The following is a 20,656-nucleotide window of genomic DNA, read 5'->3' on the forward strand; positions in this document are numbered from 1 at the left end:
ATTAGACCCCTGTCAGAGTTTTTTGTTATAAAGATTTTTTCCCAATTTGTTGTTTCCCTTCTGATTTTGACTACATTGTTTTTGTTTGTCCAAAGCTTTTTAGCTTAATATAATCAAAACCATTTAATTTACATTTTGTAATTTTCTCTAACTCTTGCTTGGTTTTAAAATCTTTCCTTTCCCAGAGATCTGACAGGTATACTATTCTGTGTTCACTTAATTTATTTATAGTTTCCCTCTTTATGTTCAAGTCATTCACCCATTCTGAATTTATCTTGGTGTAGGGTGTGAGATGTTGATCTAGACCTAATCTCTCCCATATCGTTTTCCAAATTTCCCAGCAGTTTTTGTCAAATAGTAGATTCATGTCCCAAAAGTTGGGCTCTTTGGGTTTATCATACACTGTCTTGCTGATGTGATTTACCCCAAGTCTATTCCACTGATCCTCCTCTCAGTCTCTTAGCCAGTACCATATTGTTTTGATGACTGATGCTTTATAGTATAGTTTAATATCTGGTACTGCTAGGCCCCCTTCCTTCACATTTTTTTCATTATTTCCCTTGATATTCTTGATCTTTTGTTATTCCAAATGAAATTTGTTATAGTTTTTCCTAATTCAGTAAAGAAGTTTTTTGGTAGTTTGATAGGTATGGCGCTAAATAGGTAAATTAATTTGGGTAGAATGGTCATTTTTATTATGTTAGCTCGTCCTACCCATGAACAATTAATGGCTTTCCAATTGTTGAGATCCAGTTTTATTTGTTTGGAAAGTGTTTTGTAGTTGTTTTCATATAATTGCTGTGTTTGTTTTGGTAGATAGATTCCCAAGTATTTTATATTGTCTAGGGTGATTTTAAATGGTGTTTCTCTTTCTACCTCTTGCTGCTCTAGTGTGTTGGAAATGTATAGAAATGCTGATGATTTATGTGCATTTATTTTGTATCCTGCCACTTTGCTAAAGTTGTTGATTATTTCTACAAGCTTCTTAGTTGATTCTCTAGGATTTTTTAAGTAGACCATCATATCATCTGCAAAGAGTGATAGCTTAGTCTCCTCTTTGCCCACTTTGATACCTTCAATTTCTTTTTCTTCTCTAATTGCAACTGCTAGTGTTTCTAGTACAATGTTGAATAATAGAGGTGATAATGGGCATCCTTGTTGCACTCCTGATCTTATTGGGAAGGCTTCTAATTTATCCCCATTGCATATGATGTTTGTTGATGGTTTTAGGTATATACTGTTTATTATTTTTAGGAAAGGTCCTTCTATTCCTATACTTTTCAATGTTTTCAATAGGAATGGGTGCTGTATTTTGTCAAAGGCTTTTTCAGCATCTATTGAGATAATCATGTGATTTTTGTTTGTTAGACTGTTGATATGGTCAATTATGTGGATGGTTTTCCTAATGTTGAACCATCCTTGCATTCCTGGTATAAATCCCACCTGATCATGGTGGATGATCTTCTTAATTACATGCTGGAGTCTCTTTGCTAGTATTCTATTTAATATTTTTGCATCTATGTTCATTAGGGAGATTGGTCTGTAGTTTTCTTTCTCTGTTTTTGATCTCCTGGCTTTGGAATCAGTACCATATTTGTGTCATAAAAGGAATTTGGTAGGACTCCTTTGCTTATCATATCAAATAATTTGAATAGTATTGGGATTAGTTGCTCTTTGAATGTCTGATAGAATTCACTTGTGAATCCATCAGGCCCTGGCGATTTTTTCTTGGGAGTTCTTTGATGGCTTGTTCAATTTCTTTTTCTGATATGGGATTATTTAGATATTCTATTTCTTCTGCTGATAATCTAAGCAGTTTATATTTTTGTAAATATTCATCCATATCTCCTAAATTGTTATATTTGTTGCCATATAATTGGGTGAAATAGTTTTTAATGATTGCCTTAATTTCCCCTTCATTAGAGGTGAGGTCTCCCTTTTCATCTTTGATACTGTCAATTTGGTTTTCTTCTTTCCTTTTTTTTTATTAGATTGACCAGTACTTTGTCTCTTTTCTCTGTTTTTTCAAAGTACCAGCTTCTAGTCTTATTTATTAATTCAATAGTTCTTTTACTTTCAATTTTATTGATTTCTCCCTTGATTTTTTAGTATTTCTAATTTAGTTTTCATCTGGGGATTTTTAATTTGCTCGCTTTCTAATTTTTTGAGTTGCATGCCCAATTCATTAATTTCTGTCCTCCCTAACATTTTTGTATTCTCCCCTATTCCTACCCCTTCTTCTTAATCTATTTCCTTTAAACCAGTGGTTTGCTATTAAGCCAGTATCCCCTATCCCCTCCCTTGATTAACTTCCCTTTCTACCCCCTCCCTTATTATTCTCCTCTTTTTGTTTTGAAGGCCTAATAAATTCCCTCCCCCTTCTTCTCCCCTCCCTTTTTTTACCTCCCCACTCCCCTGCTCCCCTTGGTTTATCCCTTCTGACTTTCTCAGTAGGGTTAGATAGAGTTTTATATCCCAATGGATAGTATAGCTACTCTTCCCTCTCCAAGTTGATTACGCTGAGAGTAAGGTTTAAAATTACCTCTTGATGCTCTCTTCCTCTCCTTCTTATAATAGTATTTGTCCCCTCCCCATCCCATGCCCTCTTTTTGTGTAATAGATTATCCTATTTTTCTTATTCTCTCAAGTTTCTCCTGGTGTCTCCCTCCATTCACCCTCCTCTTTCCCACCCCCCATATCATCTTAGACCATTCAGCACTCCACCCTCTCCCCATTAATCATTCTTCTGACCACTATAATAGTGAATACTTAATAGTGAATAGAGTTCACTACAGAGAATTATACATAGCATTTCTCCAGATAGGAATACAGATAATTAGATCTTACTGAGGCTCTTAAAAAGGCAAATTTAAAAAATTATGAGTTTTTTTTCTTTCCCCTCTGTTTCTTATTTACCTTTTCATGTTTCTCTTGATTTTTGTGGTTGGATATCAAACTTTCCATTTAGCCCTGGTCTTTTCTGTGCAAATACTTGGAAATCTTCAATTTTGTTGAATGCCCATACTTTCCCCTGGAAGTATATAGTCAATTTTGATGGGTAGTTGATCCGTGGTTGTAGGCCCAGCTCTCTTGCCTTTCTGAATATCATATTCCAAGCCTTGCAATCTTTTAGCATGGAGGCTGCCAGATCCTGTGTGATCCTGATTGGTGCTCCTTGGTATTTGAATTGTCTCTTTCTAGCTTCTTGTAAGATTTTTTCTTTTACTTGGAAGCCCTTGAATTTGGCAATTATATTCCTGGGCGTTTTCTTATCTGGATCAAATGTCGAGGGTGATCTATGGATCCTTTCAATGTCTATATTGCCCTCTTGTTGTAGAACTTCAGGGCAATTTTGCTGAATAATTTCTTTTACTATGGAGTCCAAATTTCTATTAATTTCACCTTTTTCAGGGAGACCAATGATTCTCAAATTGTCTCTTCTAGACCGATTTTCTTGGTCTGTCACTTTCTCATTGAGATATTTCATGTTTCCTTCTATCCATCCCCTCACTTTAGCAAAATCCTTTTTTCTTCCTTCAATGATTCCCTATCTCACTCTACACAGGAATGATTTCAAACCTTTATTCTCTTTTTAAGTTTATTAATGTTTTTCCTTTCTACTCTCTCAGCTAAGGATCTTACCTTTTATTTTACTGAGAAAAACCGAAACAAATCTGGAACATCAATTAAAATTGATCTCTCTGTAGTTACCAGTAATATGTTGCCAAATCTGATGTTCTTTTCTCAGCCTTCATTGTCCGTAGTCTATCAACAGATAAATTGTTGACTATCTCTTATGTATGTTCTTTCCTCCCTGGATTTCCATGACACCTGTTTCTCCTCCCAACTCTAAGCTGCCCTCCTCTTACATATTATGCCCCCTGGTTATGGGTGTGCCTTAAGACTCTGTATTAGGCTCCCTTCTCTTCCCTTTGTTGTACTTCCTTTCCTTACCCTTCCATCCTCAAACCCTTAAGTTCCCATGAGTTTAATGATAATCTCAATACTTATGTTTCACAGATCTATATATCCAGCCCCAGTCTCTTCACTGAGCTTTAGATCCTACTTCCTTTTGCTAAAGTGAGGGGATGCTTTGACATTGGAGGAAGATGAGACTTGCCATTGCCTGCCTCAGGGACTTTTTAAGGAATTCATTTAGAATTGCCCAACTAGGGAGCTCTGTGATTGAGATAAACTAATTTATCCTATTGCCTTGATGTTTCTTACACAGTTGGGAGAAATAATTACCCTCACTGCCACCACCCCCAAATACTATATTTTTGTGTGTGGGGGGGGGTGGGTGTGTGTATGCATATCAAGGAAAATTAAGCAGTGTTTATTCTTTTGGCAAAAAGGAATTGATGTGAAGCATAAAATCTCAGAGCTAGAAGGAAGCTCAGGAGTATCGTAGTTCAACTGGAAGCAAGAATTTCCTTGAAAAATCTTCTACTCTCTGCTTAAATACCTTATGTGACTCAAAACTCTCTAATTCTCAAAACACTGTTTTTGTTTCTGTTGTTATTGTATAGTTCTTACTTGTAGGAAATTCCTTCTTGTAGTAAGCAAAAATCATAGTCCAAAATGTTAATTCTAAACCATCAATCTGGAGATAGAATCATTAGATCACAAATCTTGATACAGAAGGGATCCAGTCCAACTCCCCTCATTTTACAGCTAGATTAAACAGAGACTCAGAGAAATTAAATGACTTGCTTAAGTTCACCCAAGTAGTGAGTATCAAGAGGCAAGTTTAAATTTAGGTCTTTTAGCTCCAGAGTGAGTAATTTTTCCAGAAGACAAACACAGTCTCTTCGCTGCTGACCAGTGATGACATATACCTCTTCTAGGCCCTCAATATTTTCTGCATTAGGGACCTAAACTCAAATAAATGTCATATTATGGACACAGCTTATGGCTTGTGGAAAATGATAGTGGAAGGAGTCCTACTAGGTCATCATCTATTAAATAAAAGAATAGGAATACTGGTCCAAGCATACAACTATGACTCAAGAAAGACTGAAGTACGCACAAAGGAGTCTTCTGCCCTTTGTCTGCAATTGAGACTAAGATGTATTAGAGTGACCCCAAGACTATTATGGGGAATGAGGGAGGGAGGTGAGAGAGAACATCTCAGTGCAGTGAATAGCAGTGAGGAGATTTTTCAGTGTGGCTTATCCTACTCCACAGTACTCTTTCTCTTGGCCTCAAGCCAGTTCTCAGCCTGTGTATAAATGATTTTGGGATGATTCTATTCCTGAGGTGCTGACAGTTCCCTCTAGGAGAAGGGGCCTGGCGGAGTTTCATAGACCTAAAGCCAGAAAAGGCAGAGAGTGCCTTTTCTTGGAGGCAGTTGTTATGTGGAAGAAAGAGAATTTGGACTAAAAGTGAGTACGTAGGTCTGAATCCTGGCACTCTCATTTAAGCTGTGTGACCTTGAACAAGTCACATAATCTTTCTGAGCCTCCTTTTCCTCAGCTGCCCTTGTTTTGTTTCCCTCTGAGTTTAAGTGAGAAATCAAATAATGCATTTAAGTGTCTTTGTAAACTCTAAAGCCCTGTAAAATCACGTCTTTTTTTTCCTTCTAACCCTTCACTATACCTCTAGATTCTTTCTTGCTCTCTCTCCCACTTGCACCAGGTATCAGAAAAGTTAAATTTTACAGATGAAAACAGCCTGTCTGCTACTAGTCTGTCTACTACTCACTGTCCCCTGAATATACCATGCACTTCCTCCCCCCTACCCACCAGCTCCAAATCCTTGCTTTTTCTACCATGGTTTCTTACTGAGAATCCTTCACCCTTTATCACCTGTCCACATCTTACTCATCCTTCAAAGCCTAAGTCAAATTCCATTCTTCACGGTCTATTTCCTGATCACTCTAATCCTCACTAAGCTTTCCTTTTAGAATCATAGGACTATGGATTTAGAACTTGAAGGGCTTTTGCTGCTAACTGTGTGACATTCTACAAGTTTCTTGGCCTCTCTGGAACTATTTCCTCATGTGTAAAATGAGAGGATTGGGCCAGATGACCTCAAAGTTCCCTCCCAGCTCTAATCTATTAGTACTTGCCTGAAGTTGAATCCAGATTGTCTAATAGTAATCTAGTTGCTAGTATTACACAATTGACAAATGTTCTGCCTTGTGACATTTCTTCTACTATTGTGTTCATATTAAACTTTTCCTTTGTTTATACATCATCTCACTAACTAGACTCTAAACTTCTTTGTTTTTTTAGAGTAGTCCAATCTCCTTGCTTAATTATTTTTACAAATGGATTTCTGTAATTTTATTTTCTCCCCAAATGTACATAAAAAATGTTTCCAACATTTTTCAAAGAATATTGAATCTCAAATTCTCTCCCTCCCTCTAAACCTCCCAATTTCTAACCTCCTACTTCCATTGAGATGTAAGCAATCTCATATAGATTTTATATATGCAATCATGTAAAACATGTTTCCATATTTATCCTTTTGTGGAAGGAAATTCATAAAAAATTTTAAGAAAAAACTAAGAAAAAAGAAATTAAGAAAAAAGTCTTCTTTGATCTAGATTCAGACTCTATCCATTCCTTTTCTCTAAAAGCAGATGGCATTTTTTATAATGAATTCTTTGAGATAGTTTTGGATTGTTGTTTTGCTGAGAATAGCTAAGGTATTCACAGCTGTTCATTATATAGTATTCCTGTCATTGTGTACAATGTACTCCTGGGTTCTGCTTATTTCACTCTGCTTCCATTCATGTAAGTCTTTCCAGGTCTTTCTAAGCTTGCCATTTCTTATAGCACAATAGTATTCAATTACAATCATATACTGTAACTTACACAGCCGTTCCCCAATTGATGGGTATCCCCTCACTTTCAAATTCTTTGCCTCCACAAGGAGTTGCTTTAAATATTTTGTACACATAGGTCCTTCTCCTTTTTTAAAAAATTTCTTTCAGTTGCAAATCTAGTGAAGTATTACTGGGTCAAAGGATATATACTGTTTTATAGCACTTTGGGCAGAGGTCCAAATTGCTCTCCAGAATGACTAAATCATTTCACAACTCCCCTATCAGTGCATTGCTATGTCACAATTTTCCCATATCCACCGCAAGTTTTGTCATTTTCCTTTTCTGTCCTAATAACTAATCTGATAGGTGTAGGATGATATCTCAGAACAGTTTTAATTTGCATTTCTCTAATTAAAAGTGATTTAAGTCATTTGGGGAATGACTTGTATTCTTATGTATTTGACTCATTTCTCTATGTATTTCAGAAATGAAACCTTCATTAGAGAGACTTGTAAAAAAATTGCATGTATTACCTTCCATTCTATTTCCCCCTGTTTAGTTTCTGACTACCATCTCCCCCCAATTTATCCTCTTTTCTATCAGCCCCATCTCCCACTCACTTATTTCCTTCCTCTCCTACAATCCTGTAGGGTAAAATAGATTTCTTTACCCAATTGGTTGGTTTTTTTTCCTCATTAAGCCAATTCCAATGAGTCAGGTTCACATATTCCCCTCCCCATAACCCCCATCTTCTCCTTCTTTGGGAAAGCTATTTCATGCCACTTTTATGTGAGATAATTTGCCCCATTTTGTTTTTCCCTTTCCCCTCCTCTCAATAAATTTCTTTCTCATGCCTTAATTTTATTTTATTTTTATATCATCCCATCATATTAAACTCACAGCCTCATTCTCTGTCTATGTACATTCCTTCTAAGTATCCTAATAATGATAAAGTTCTTTGGAATTACAAGAATCATCTCCCCATGTAGAGATGTATACAGTTTAACCTTGTTGAATGTCTTGATTTCTCTTTCCTGCTTACTTTTTTATGTTTCTCTTATATTTGAGAGTCACATTTTCCATTCAGCTCTGGTCTTTTCATCAGGAATATTTGAAAGTCCTTCATTTCATTGAATACTCATTTTCCCCCCTGAAGGATTATGTTCAGTTTTGCTGGGTAAGTGATTAAGTCCTAGTTCCTTTGCCCTCTGAAATATCATATCTCAGGCCCTCTGGTCTTTGATGTAGGAATTGCTAAATCTTGTGTTATTCTGATTGTAGCACCACAGTATTTGAATTGGGTGATTTGTTTGTTTGTTTGTTTTTGCCTGTTGGCAATATTTTCTCCTTGACCTGGGAGTTCTGGAATTTGGCTATGATATTCCTGGGAGTTATCATTTGGGGATCTCTTTCCATCAGTGGATTCTTCCAATTTCTATTTTACCCTCTGGTTCTAGAATATCAGTACAGCTTCCTTGAGAATTGCTTGAAAGATGATATCTAAGTTCTTTTTCTTGATCCTGACTTTCAGGTAGTTCAATACTTTTTAGATTATCTTTCCCATATTCACTTTCCAGATAAGTTATTTTTTCAGTGAGATAGTTCATATTTTCTTCTAGTTTTTTCATCCTTTTGACTTTATTTCTTTATGTCTCACAGGATTATTAGCTTCTAACCACCCAATTCTAATTCTAAGTCATTTTTTCCTTTATTGAGCTTTTGTACTTCATTTTCATTTGTCCAATTATTTTTTTTAAGTTTTTTTTTTCTTGGTGAATTTTCATACCTCTTTTTCCATGTGGCCAATTCTGCTTTTTAAGAAGTTCTTCTCTTCAGTGCATTTTTGTATATCTTTTTTCATTTGGCCAGTTCTGCTTCTTAACAAGTTTTTCTCTTCAGTGCATTTTTGTGCCTCTTAACAGTTGTCTTATTCTGTTTTTTAAGGTTTTAATTTCTTCAGTATTTTTGGTGCCTCCATTACCAAGCTGTTGGCTCTTTTTTCATGATTTTCCTATATCACTCTAATTTCTTTACCATATTTTTCTTCTATTTATTTTATTTAATTTTAAAAATCCTTTTTGAGTTCCTCTATTAATTCTTTTGGGGCTTAAGAGCAATTCAATTTTTTCTTGGAGACTTTGGATGCAGCAATATTGACTTTGCTGTCTTCCTCTGAATTTGTTTTTTGATCTTCCCTGTCACCAAAATAACTTTCTGTGTTGAGTTTTTGTTGTTGTTCTTTGTTCATTTTCCAGTCTTTTTCTTTTCTTTTACTTGAAAAAAAAACTATTAAAGTTGGGCCTTGTAACTGTGGTAAAGGGAGCACTGTTCCAAGCTTCAGGTTCTTTGTGCAGCTGCCTTCAGAGGTGGCTCTGGGAATCTATCAGCTTTTAGTTCTTCCAAGGTAGTATGATGTTAGGAGAGGTGTGTTTAATATTCTCCAGGACTGTGCTCTGGTCTGGAGGTAACCACACACACTCTCTTCTGCCTTGAGGCTGTGACTAGGGTCCCCTACTCTTCTGTAGCCACAAAATACAGATTTGTGCTAGTGTTCCTCCTCCCCCCTGAGAGTATGCTCCAGGATTGTTTCCTGGGTCTGCATATAAGTAGTACAAGAATCTTGCATCCAGAACCAGCAAAGAGATAGATCCCTGTAATATTTTTCTGAGCAATTGTCCAACTTCCCCCTGTACCCTCTATGGCTGAGGACTCTGGAAGCCTTTGCTCATGCTTCAGCTATGACCAAGGCTTATTACCTTGGTGGCACTTATCCTGGTATGCTGTTTTGGGCTCCACCTCCACAGTGGTGCACTAGATCCCTTGTGCTGTCCATCTAAGTTGTTTTGGGTTGAAAAATTACTTCATTTCATCCTTTTGTTGGTTATGCTGCTCCATAATTCATTCTGAGTTGTTATATCATAGTTTTTGGAGGTGTAGAGATCAGATGGGTCCATGTACCTTCTCTGCGATCTTGGCTCCAACCCTTATCAGTCATTTTTAATAAGAATTGTAGGGGGAAGAAGAAGCCAGAAGAGATAGGGAAGGACTGGCCTCAGCAGTTCCCACCTAGTACTGTAGTTTTCCTAGGTTGCTCTTACCTAGAAACATAGCAAAATGGACTTTGTTCAATGATGGTGCTGGAGAGCCCATACCCCAGTTTCAGATAGAGCTGGAAAATCTTTGGTAAAATCTGAGGGGAAGTATATCTCCTCAGGTGGTATGGATACTCACTAGCTGCTTTCAGACTGGATGTTGTTTTTGGAGTAAAAAGTACCAGTTGATCTTTCTTACCGACACCCTCCCTATTTCCATCCCCCTTTTCCTCTCTACTCCACCGATTGGTGCCCTGGCTAAAAGAGGCAGAGATTGCCTATCTTGGACTGTAAACATTGTATTTAGCTTGCTCAAGTCAGTTCTGGCATCTTCAATGTGACACTCCATGTTTCTCTGCCACTTAGAGGACCAGTTGTGGTTTTGTATCTAATTAGTTCACTGAGCCTACTGCCCTAACTGATCTGAGCTTAATGACACTGAATTCATAGGACAGGACTGGCTCCTGCCTACACGAATCTTGCCAATGTGCTGCCTGGCATCCAGAGTAGAAAGGTGCCAGATGTAAAGCCCATAGCTGGAATGGGGGCATACTTGGCTGCATCTGCCATATGCTTAGAGATTGGCTTATATCCGGTGAGCAGGCCTGCCCAGCTGGCTTTTGGAACCTGGAAGAAGAGGCACACAGAACATGATAGGAGGGCAGGAAAGTGAGTTGTACAGTAGGAAATGAAGAGTGTGGATGGAAGGAGATCAGCTGTTGAGAAGGAGCCTCTTGGCTCTGGGATAACTCTCTTGCCAGGCCAATAGAGCAGGTGAAAAGATTAAGGTGGGAGATGGGCTACTGTGGGAGGACTGAGAATATTAGGGAGCCAAGAACATGAACCCACCAGGATATTCTTGCTGTGGGCTCGACAGATGGTGGCTTTGCTGTACACTGCAGCTCTCTTATATGCAGAGCCAAACCCAGAGTTGGGAGCCAGGTAGCTATTATCTTTTCTCAACATCTTTTTCTATCACTTGGTGATAAGGAAGGAAACAGAGAGGCCAATGAGTCACTGGTCAGATGTTTTCCTTTGACCCCTGTGTCAGCACCATTGCCCATTCCTATCAAGGATCGTTTCTTGGCTATTCTTAGTTTGAACAACATCATAGCATTTGTCCAAAATAAAAGTCAGAAATCTGGCCCTGAAGATGAGTGATGAAGGAGAGGGGCAAACAGAGAGAGGAAGATGGTAGCCAAGTTGGAAGTAAATCCCTGGAACATGAATATGGAAAAATCAACAAGTATTTATTGAACATCTACTAGGTGCCAGTCCCTCTGTTAGGTACCGGGTCTACATAGACAAAAATGAAATTGGTCCCTGCCCTTAAAGAGCATATATCTCATTAGAAGTAGGATGGGGAAAATGGAACACACACACAAAACTATATCAAAATATATACATGTAGCAGTATATCGGATTGGAGCATTTCCATGGAGCTGGGTGTGCATGCTTTGGTGTGCATCACACACAGAATTATGAAGAGTTATTTCTAGGGGATAGAACAAATAACTGGCCTCAATTTAGGTATCATCTAAAATTATAAGAGCAGTCTAGGGGTTTCCGGAGACAGAGGCAAGGAAGTACCACCCTCTAGACATTTGGACAAGGCAAAGAAACAGGAGATAGAAAGCTATGTACTAGGAAAAGCAAGTAGATTGGTTTATCTGGCATAGAAAGTATGTGAGGGGTAATAATAAATGATTGATCACGAAAGTTAACCAGATATTTCACAGCATATTCAGACTTGATACATAGTAGTAACAGCAACAATGATAGTAGCAGCAGTAGCAGTAGTAGTAGCTGTAGTAGTAGTAGTAGTGGGAGGAGGAGAAGGAGGAAGAGGAAGAGTAACATATAGGTCCTTAAGGTTTGCAAACCATTCTAATATCCTTGCCAAGAGAACCCCAAAATGGGGTCATGAAGGGTTGGTCATAATAGAAACAATCCAACAACAACAAAAGTATTTCACAGTTTACCTTATCTTCTAATCTTAATCTTCACAATATCCCTATGATATAGGGCACCATTTTACAGAGAAGAAAATTAAGGCTGAGAAAGGTTTGTTGACTTTCCCAAGGTCATACAATTAGTGTCTAAGGCAGATCTTCCTGATTCTAGGTCCAATGTTCTAATCTATCCAGTATGTCAAGTTGCCTCTCAAGTTAAAGAACTATGTGTTCTTACAACTCTTCACAATCATTCTAACTCAAGGTCTGTCTTTGACTTTCATATAGGACAAGTTGAATAAAATAAATAGGCTAGCCCCTGACCCTTGGCTCTGATCTGCTTGAAATTAGTGTTTTTTTGTTTTGAAATAGAGTTTGTGCCATCAATGACAAAGCAGTTTTAGAGCCTTCTACTTCAGAACAGATGAGGTCAGAATTTAGCTACTGAATTACATAGACTACAAAGTGTGCAAAATGTGATTTCTACACTATTCTTTTAAGAGAGGCTATATATTTTTCTGAAGGTAGAATCATTTCAGGTCTTATAAAGGTAGGAGGTGTACATAATAGCACCTCATTTAACTGGAGATCATTTACCTGGCAACCTCAGTGCTCCAGAACCTAATAATCAGGAAAAAGAATTATGAATAGCTAAAAAAAAGAGGTCACAGGGTCTAAGCAAGTTGTATTAGATTTCAGGAGCTTATTTTTAGAGGTTATGGAAGCAATTAGTCTCCACTATCCTTTCTCCAACATTTATTAGCAAATGCTTTTTAAGTAGATGATTATTTTGTAAATTTGCTAGAGAAGTAAAAAGGAAAATCATCACAAAACTTATATATCCTAATTAAGTTTATTGAAGAATTAGTTCTTCATTATTTCATCAAGCATTAATTCAGTGTCTGCCATGTGCCTGAAACTGTACCAGGCACTGGGGTTACAAAAATAAAAACAATTCCTGCCCTCAAGGAGCTCACATTTCATGGGAGTAAACATGTACACAGTTAAATATAAAATATATACAAACTAAATACAAATATTGATGGAGAGAAGGGTCCTTAAAAGAAAGACCTTTTCTTTTAGAAAAGGTGGTCCTTTAACTTAACCTTTAAAGGAACTAGGATGGCCAAGAGATGGAAGTGAAGAGGAAGAGCATTCAATGTGGGAAGGACCACCTAAGCAATGGCACAGAACCAAGAGATGGAATCATATATGGAAAACAACAAATTGGTCAGTGTGACTAGAATAAAGAATGTTATAGGGAGTCTAGAAAAAATGGTTGAAGCTTTAAATGTCAGAGTGGTTTCTCTTTTTATCCTAGAGATAATAGAGAACCATAGATCTTCTTCAGCAAGGAAATGACTTGGATCAGACATCTGCTTTAGATACCAATTTGGTATTTCTGTGGAGAAGGGATTAAAGAAAGGAGAGGCTAGAGACAAGGGAGACAAATGAGGAGCCATTATAATAATTCATATGAAATCTGGCAAAAGCCTGAAACTAGAGAAGGGGACAGATTCTACACCCTAATGATGGAACTAATAAGACTTGGCAATTAGTTGAATATGAGGAATGAATGAGTGAAGAAGAAAAGATTATTCCTAATTTGGGAACCTATGATACATAGTTCTTGACAAAAAAAAAAACAGGAGGAGGGATTGGTATTTGTGGAAAGATAAGTTTTATTTTGGATATGTTGAGTTTGAGATACTTGTGGGACATCCAGGTGGAGTTATACATCAGACTCTTGGTAATGTGGAAGTGACATTTGGTATGATGGTTGTCTGCAGATTTGGGAGTACTCTGCATAGAGAGGATAGTGGAACCATTCATTATGAGTCAATGAGATCAATGAAAGAGTATTAAAAAATAAGAGAAATGGACCCAGGAGAGAGCTTTGGGGAGCTCAGTGGATTAGGAGGTGTTAACCTAAATGATCCACCGAAAGAGCTTGAGAAAGAACAGTCATATAGACAGAAGAGCCAAGACAGAGTAGCATCATGAAACCTAGGTAAGAGAAAATCTTCAGAGGAGGGAGTCCACAGTGTCACTGAAGAAAGATCTAGAAGGATAAAGAATAAACAAAAGCCATTGGATTTAGTATTGGATTTAGGAGAATTTTATTAATTTTTTAGAGAGCAATTTCAATTGAATAAAGGAATTAGAAGCCAGACTACAAGGATTTGGGAACTGAAAAGGCCCTGAGAAAAAGGCAGCAATAGGTATAAACATCTTTTCCTAAAAATTTTGCCTATACCCTCTATCTCACAGTTAATAAGGAGAAGCAAATGAGTTAATAGAATAATAGAGTTAATAGAATGCTGGACTTGGAATCAGGAAAAGCTGAATTACAATTACCCCTCAGCCTCTTACTAGCTATGTAACTCCGAGTAAGTCTTCTCTTAGCCTCAATTTCCTCATCTTCAAAATGGAGATAATAATAGCACCTAACTTACAAGGTTGTTGTGAGTCTCAAATGAGTTAGTATGTTCAACATGTGTTGCAAACCTGAATAGGTGAAGGTAGTTAGGAAGGTAATAAAGCACTCTATACATTTGTATGGTATGAGTTCAACTATCACAAGGGAGAACTTTCCAGGCCCAGCAGAGTACAAGTTAGGAATCTAGTATTGTCCAGTTCAGTAGTTCCCAAACTTTTTTGGCCTAACACCCCCTTTCCAGAAAAAATATTACTTAGCTCACCCTGGAAATTAATTTTTAATAGCAATTAATAGGAAAGATATATGTATTAATGTTTCTACTTTTTTCATAAAATATAGTAAAGAAAAGTATAAATTAGAAACATTGAACTTTAAAATTATGAAACTATTTATTGAACTCAGAATAGAATGTAATACAAAAAAAGTTAAAACATTCAAAATCATCTTAATGAGAAGGATGAACCTGGTGTGCTGCTACCAGTTTAGTAATCCTTGGCTCTATTTTCGTCAGCAGTAATCTTAAATCACTGCGATTGACTATTTGCAATTGGTTTCTTTTTTTTTGTTAATAAATTGTTTACCGCACTGAATCCACATTCCACTAAATATGATGAAGGAAATGCAATTAAGAACTTTTGAATTACAGCCCCCTTACAGTTATTCACCGCCCCCTAATGCACCTGTGGCCATCACCGCTCCCCTGGATCACTGCAGCACCCACCAGGGGGCGTTGGCACCCACTTTGGGAATCACTGGTCCAGTTTGTTAGGGTGAGGCAAGGTAAAGGAGCAGCCTTAGGGAGAAAAAGGAATATAAGTTTATTCAACGATCCTCTCTATTATTACACCATAACGTGACTTGCCTTGAAGCTTGCTTTCCTGGGAAGAAATATGAAATATGGCTACCCATTTTCAAATACTGCCTTAAGACTTATTGTTTGTGTGACCATAAATAAGAGGCTTAATCTTTGTGAGCCTCAGTTTCCTCATCCAGAAAATGAGATTATCACTGCTTACAGTATTTGTCTTCCAGGGTTGCTGTGAGAATCAAGTGAGATTTTATGTGTAAAAAGTGTTTTGAGAACTTTAAAAGATCATATGAATATCGGTTGTTTTTATTCTTTTTCCCAGCCTTATTTGATGACACCCTGCAGGATTTATGGGTCACATACATGACCCTCTGGTATTTTGTGGTATCAGCTGACACAGAGCCACCCCTTAGCTTTGATCCCTCATTCCTGATCACCTGGGAGCCATCAGAAGGCACAAGTCACTACCTCAGAACACCGCTGAGTGGTCAGGATCCTTAGTGGGACACTGTCCATCCTCTGGCCTGCCCCAGCTCTCTACTCAGGGATGACCCTGATGGAAGGCTGGGGAGCATGAACAGAACCTTAGCTCGGAACACTGTGTCTCAGCAGTAGGGCCCATTAGAAGTGAAATGTTCTTAGTGGGGCATTTTATTTGCACACTCCAGTAGAGTGGACACTAAAAGGGTTTTCTAACGCTTCATGGGCTGCTAATTTCCTCAGTGACCCTTTTTGTTGGGACCTGACCCCAGCCAGAGGCTCTGTGCGATGAATGCCAGCGCCTGACACAGAACCTGGGCGAGGGGTGACAATGAGGCCTCTATTGGCTTTAATCAGGCTCCAGTTGCATCTTAAGAACAGGGGGAATTTGTGTGGCTCTCAAAAGCCCTGGGTGGCGCAATAATGGAGGCCCCTGGGTCTCCCATGGAGGCCAAGGCAGCCCACAGACAGCAGCTAAAGGATTCTTGAGGCAGGAGGGAGGTGGGAGGTGTCAGGCGGGGTAAGCAGGCGGGGGCTCCTTTGTCAAAAAGGGTCTCTTTAGAAAACCAGGCCTGCTCTGAATGCCTCCCAAGCTCTATTGGGCGGCCCAATCGGGCCTGACAGATGGATATCACAGGCACACTGCTTATTCAGGGAGCTGGAGCCTCCCTGCCCCTGCCCCCGCCTGCCTATTCATCACCAGGCTAATTAGTTTTTGTCTGTGCTCTCTCTCCTCCCCTGCAGACTGTGATTCCTACTGCAAGGCCTCCAAAGGGAAGCTGAAGATTAACATGAAAAAGTATTGCAAGAAGGACTATGGTGAGTCACTGTGTTTCTCTCCTAGGGAAGAAAAAAGTGCAAGCCCTTTTGGAGTGGGGAGGAGTGGAGGAAGGGGGGGGGGGGGAGAGGAGGGAGACAGAAAGAGAGAGTCAGAGTAAGAGAGATAGAGCGAGAAAGAGTGTATGTATGTCAGACAGAGAGAGAGAATGGGAGAGAGGGAAAAGTGGGGGTGGAAATTGAGGGGGAGAGAGAGTATGTGTGTATGAAGGAGAGAGAAAACGAGAGAGAGAGAGAGAGAGAGAGAGAGAGAGAGAGAGATATGGGTTCCTGCTTGTATACATCTATACATGTGAAGGTCTGTATGCCCACAGTAGGGGCAGACATATGTTTCTGTGCACTTGGTGGGCATTAAGTACTGATGGGACACCACAAGATTTTTGTACTGTTCTTTTGAGATTGTAGGATGTCGTGCTGCAGAGATAAGGGAAGGACTGGAAAGGGCCTGATCCCTCAAGGCTCCCTTTCCCCTAGGTGGGTCACAAGCATGCAGACCAATCTGGACCACAGGACTGAAACTATCCTGAACATACCACTCTATCCTTGGACATTTCCCCTTGAATTTAGGCTCTACTCTTCTTCATACATTTAGAGGCTTCTCCAGAAATATCTGCAGGTCCAAACCGATGACCAGTGTGGAGTAGTAGAAAGAGTTCAGGTCTTGAATCAAGAGTCCTAGATTCTAGTTCTGATTTTATCAAAACTTACTGTTGGATCTCAGAAAAATCATTTTATTTCTCTGAGTCTCAGTTTTCACATCTGTAAAATTAGGAGAGTGGGCTAGATGATCTCTGAGGTCAAGTCTGACTTTTACACTACATATTTCTATGATCCTGACATGTTGGCCAAATCACTAAGTCTCTCTAGGCCTCAGTTTCCTCATTTGTAAAGCAAGGGATAGTCTCTATAAACATAAGATGATCTCTAAAGTTCCTTCCTACAATAACATCCTGTGATCCCATGAATCTTCTATTTTGCAGGAGTAGGTACAGAAAGATAGGAAAAGTTCATGGGATCTTAGATTTAAGGTCAAAAGGGAACTTGGAGACCATCTAGTCCAGCCCGTTCATTTTAGAGGAGGAAACAGAGGCTAAGACTGTCTGTGGCCATATGGTCAGTGGCAAAGGCAAGATCTGAAGCACAGCTCCAAGTAAGGTATTTGTATAATTGGATTTTTCTAGCCAACCACAATGCTTCCTACTTCATAGCTGCCCCTTATTATTTAGAGGAACCCCCAAATTCTCCAAGTACAAGTTGGACTGACTCTGAGGTCTCTTCGGTAATACTGAAAATAAGCAGGCACACAGCCATGTCCTTCCCCTGCCTTCCTTTGCTTCCATTCTGCTTCTTTAATCACTGGAAGCCCAGTAGTACCTAGTAGCACTGTGCTAGTCACTCAGGGGAAGCAAGGTAGAAGTAGAGAGTAGAAAACAAGACCCCTTGGCTTCTAGGAGCCCATAATTTTAGTTGGAAGAATACACATACAAAACAGTGGATAGTCTGGACACACAGTCAGGAAGACCTGAATTTAAATACAGCCTGAGACACTTACCAGCACTGTGGACAAATCACTTACCCTCTTTGCCTCATCTGTAAAATGGGCATAATAATAGCACCTACCTCTGAGGATTATTCTGAGGATCAAATGAGATAAGAATTATAAAGCACTTAACACAGTGTCTAGCACACAGTAAGTGCTACATAAATGTTAGCTATTGTTATTATTACTACATTATATGCATTTAATAAATGCATTTGCTTTAGTAATCTAGTCCTAACTAACATTTAGTAGCATTTGGGCATTTAGTAAGTGCTAAAGGTTGGGCGTGGGGCTAGCAACCCCACCCTGTAAAACTACATCTGCTAAAGAAACTGCAACCTTAAGTAGGGGCAGCTGGGCTAGCTCAGTGGATTGAGAGCCAGGCCTAGAGACGAAAGATCCTAGGTTCAAGTCCGGGCTCAGACACTTCCCAGTTGGGTGACCCATTGCCTACTGGTTGTGGCCCTATGCTCCTAGAATGGAGTCCCAGGATAAAAAAAAAAAAAAAAAAAAAGGCACATACAAGCAGCTAGGTGACTCAGTGGATAGAGTGTGCTGGAGTCAGAAGTCCTGAGTCTGAATCTGGATTCAGGCACTTATTAGCTATGTGATCCTGGGCAAGTCATTTAACCCTGTTTGCCTCAGTTTCCTCATCTGTAAGAATGAACTGGAGAAGGATATGGCAGATCACTCCAGAATCTTTACCAAGAAAACCCTCAATGACTAAAAGTCATGACTGAAAACAACTGAACAACAAAGAAAGACCCATACTCCAAGAAAGTGACTAGAGTGAGGAAACCTATTTAGGAAATCTTCTTGGGGGGGCATGGAGCATGATAGAACTGGTAAACAGAGGGTGGGAAAAGGATTTAGGGAAAGCATTTAGAATTGTGCAGAGAAAAGGTATGGAATGTTAGATAGATCTATTAGGTCTTCTAGTCTAAGCTTCCCATTTTATGCAGAAGGAAATATACCCAGAGATGGGGAAGGATTTTTTCCCAGTATTCTAAAGACAGGAGTGCCACCTAGGTCTCCTGATTTCTAGACTAATGCTCCTCTTAATTGTACCGTGTGTGGTGGCTACTGTCAGATAGCCACCCTGACCAGGATCAAGGAGCCTACACTACGAAGTAAATTAAGGAATGTTTAGGTTTAGGTCAAAAAACATTAAAATTAACCCTGTCTTGTGACTTGATTGGCCTCTTCCAGTATGGAAACCTTGACACGTTCCTGTTGAGAGACTTTTACTCCTTTCTCCCACTTGTGGCTTTCCCTTTTCCCCACATAAGAAAGAACAGTGACTTTTCTAGCTGATAAATCAGCTCAGCCATATCCCTGGGCCTCAGACTAGCTTAATCCTTGCAGAACCTTTGGTTCTGGATTCCTGGAGAAGATAGTATCTTCCATTACCAGGCTTCAAACTTTCCAAAGTAAGCACTTCTGGGTGTCTGGGTATTCTGACCATCTTCCTTCCATCTTTCCACTTCTTCTATAGGGAATTTTGTTTCATCTCTGTTAAAAGTAGTGACTGTAATCCAAATTAGCCAGGGTAGGGCAAAGCCAAAAGCTCAGTCCAAGGCAAAGAAAGCAAGAGGAAGGAGTATTTGAGTTAGGAAAAGGAAGAAAAAAAGGAAGAAAAAGAAAAAAAGAAGCATAAGGAAAGATAATGCAGGGTGGAGAGAAAGTAGAGATAGGGGGGAGGAAGAGAGACAGAGAAGGCAAAAGAAGGGGAAAAGGAGATTCCTGTCAGCACCCAGGCCAGGTGGCCTAATTGTTCAGCACCCCCAGTCCTCACACACACCCCCACCAAGGTTTTTAGCAGCCCCTCACCCCACCCCAGCTGGGACCCAGATGTCTGGCAGCCCCACCATATAACCCAGGGCCTCTGTTTTGCTGTTGACCCAGACCCCAGATCCTGACTGAGTCAGCTGCTTAAAGCACAGAGTTTTTATTTGAAAAAAGGACTCAGAACCATGAAATAAATGACGGTGCCCAAAGGAACCCACAGGAATTCAGGAAACTAAAACAACTTGAAAAATCTTACCCAGGTTTTCTTCTTTTGTGGGTTTGTTTTTGTTTTGTTTTGTTTTTTTATATTTAAGCAGAGTGGGATACAACTAAAGCAAACAGACCAAATCTTCTCATCCAGCAGCCCAGGCTAGTCTCCTAAACAACAGAGATAAAGCCAATTGACAGCTTTTGAATGTCAGTTCCAAAGTCGTAGCCATAGGCATGTAAGTTCAAGTTATCTCCAAGTTCAAATAAATCCCGAAAAGCTCAAGCTCATTTCTTCACACAGACAGTGCAAAACCTTCAGACTTCCATGGGAAAAATAAACCTTTATTTCAAAACAAACTTTGAAGTTGTTTTAAAAAAAAAAAAAGAAGAGCTATTTGCTGAGCCCATGCTGAAACAGTGGGAAAAGACTGCAAGGTTATTCTGAAATACTCTTCTGGAGAGTTTCTTGGCATCTGCAGAGATTGTGAGAAGACCTTCCCCCACTCTCTCATTTTCCCCCTCACTGCTGGCCCCTGCCATCCACTTCCTTGGGAATAAATAGGAAAGTAATGGAGTCTGAAGTTGCCCTAACTAATTCTTTTGTGTTACTGGTCTGGTCTGCTTTTTGGGGAGCTTGGGGGAAAGAGCTTCAAACCTGTGGTTACTGTGAATTTCTCAGTGAATCCTACATAGGTCTACTTCTGGGTAACTATTTGAAATTCTGTAAGGTGTCATAA

The 20,656-nt window shown here is 39.2% G+C and overlaps 1 protein-coding gene across 1 annotated transcript in view; it reads left to right on the top strand.

The window, feature by feature from the left end:
* The window catches only part of NTN1 (netrin 1), a 402,384-nt gene that overhangs the window by 328,993 nt on the left and 52,735 nt on the right, over positions 1-20,656 (top strand). Inside the window, exon 5 of the mRNA XM_044672111.1 lies at positions 16,289-16,363. Within this exon, the coding sequence (XP_044528046.1) occupies positions 16,289-16,363 (75 nt within the window). The remainder of the gene's footprint in view (positions 1-16,288; positions 16,364-20,656) is intronic.

This window comes from Gracilinanus agilis, chromosome 4 (assembly GCF_016433145.1).
Source record: "Gracilinanus agilis isolate LMUSP501 chromosome 4, AgileGrace, whole genome shotgun sequence".
Taxonomy (NCBI): Eukaryota; Metazoa; Chordata; class Mammalia; order Didelphimorphia; family Didelphidae; genus Gracilinanus; species Gracilinanus agilis.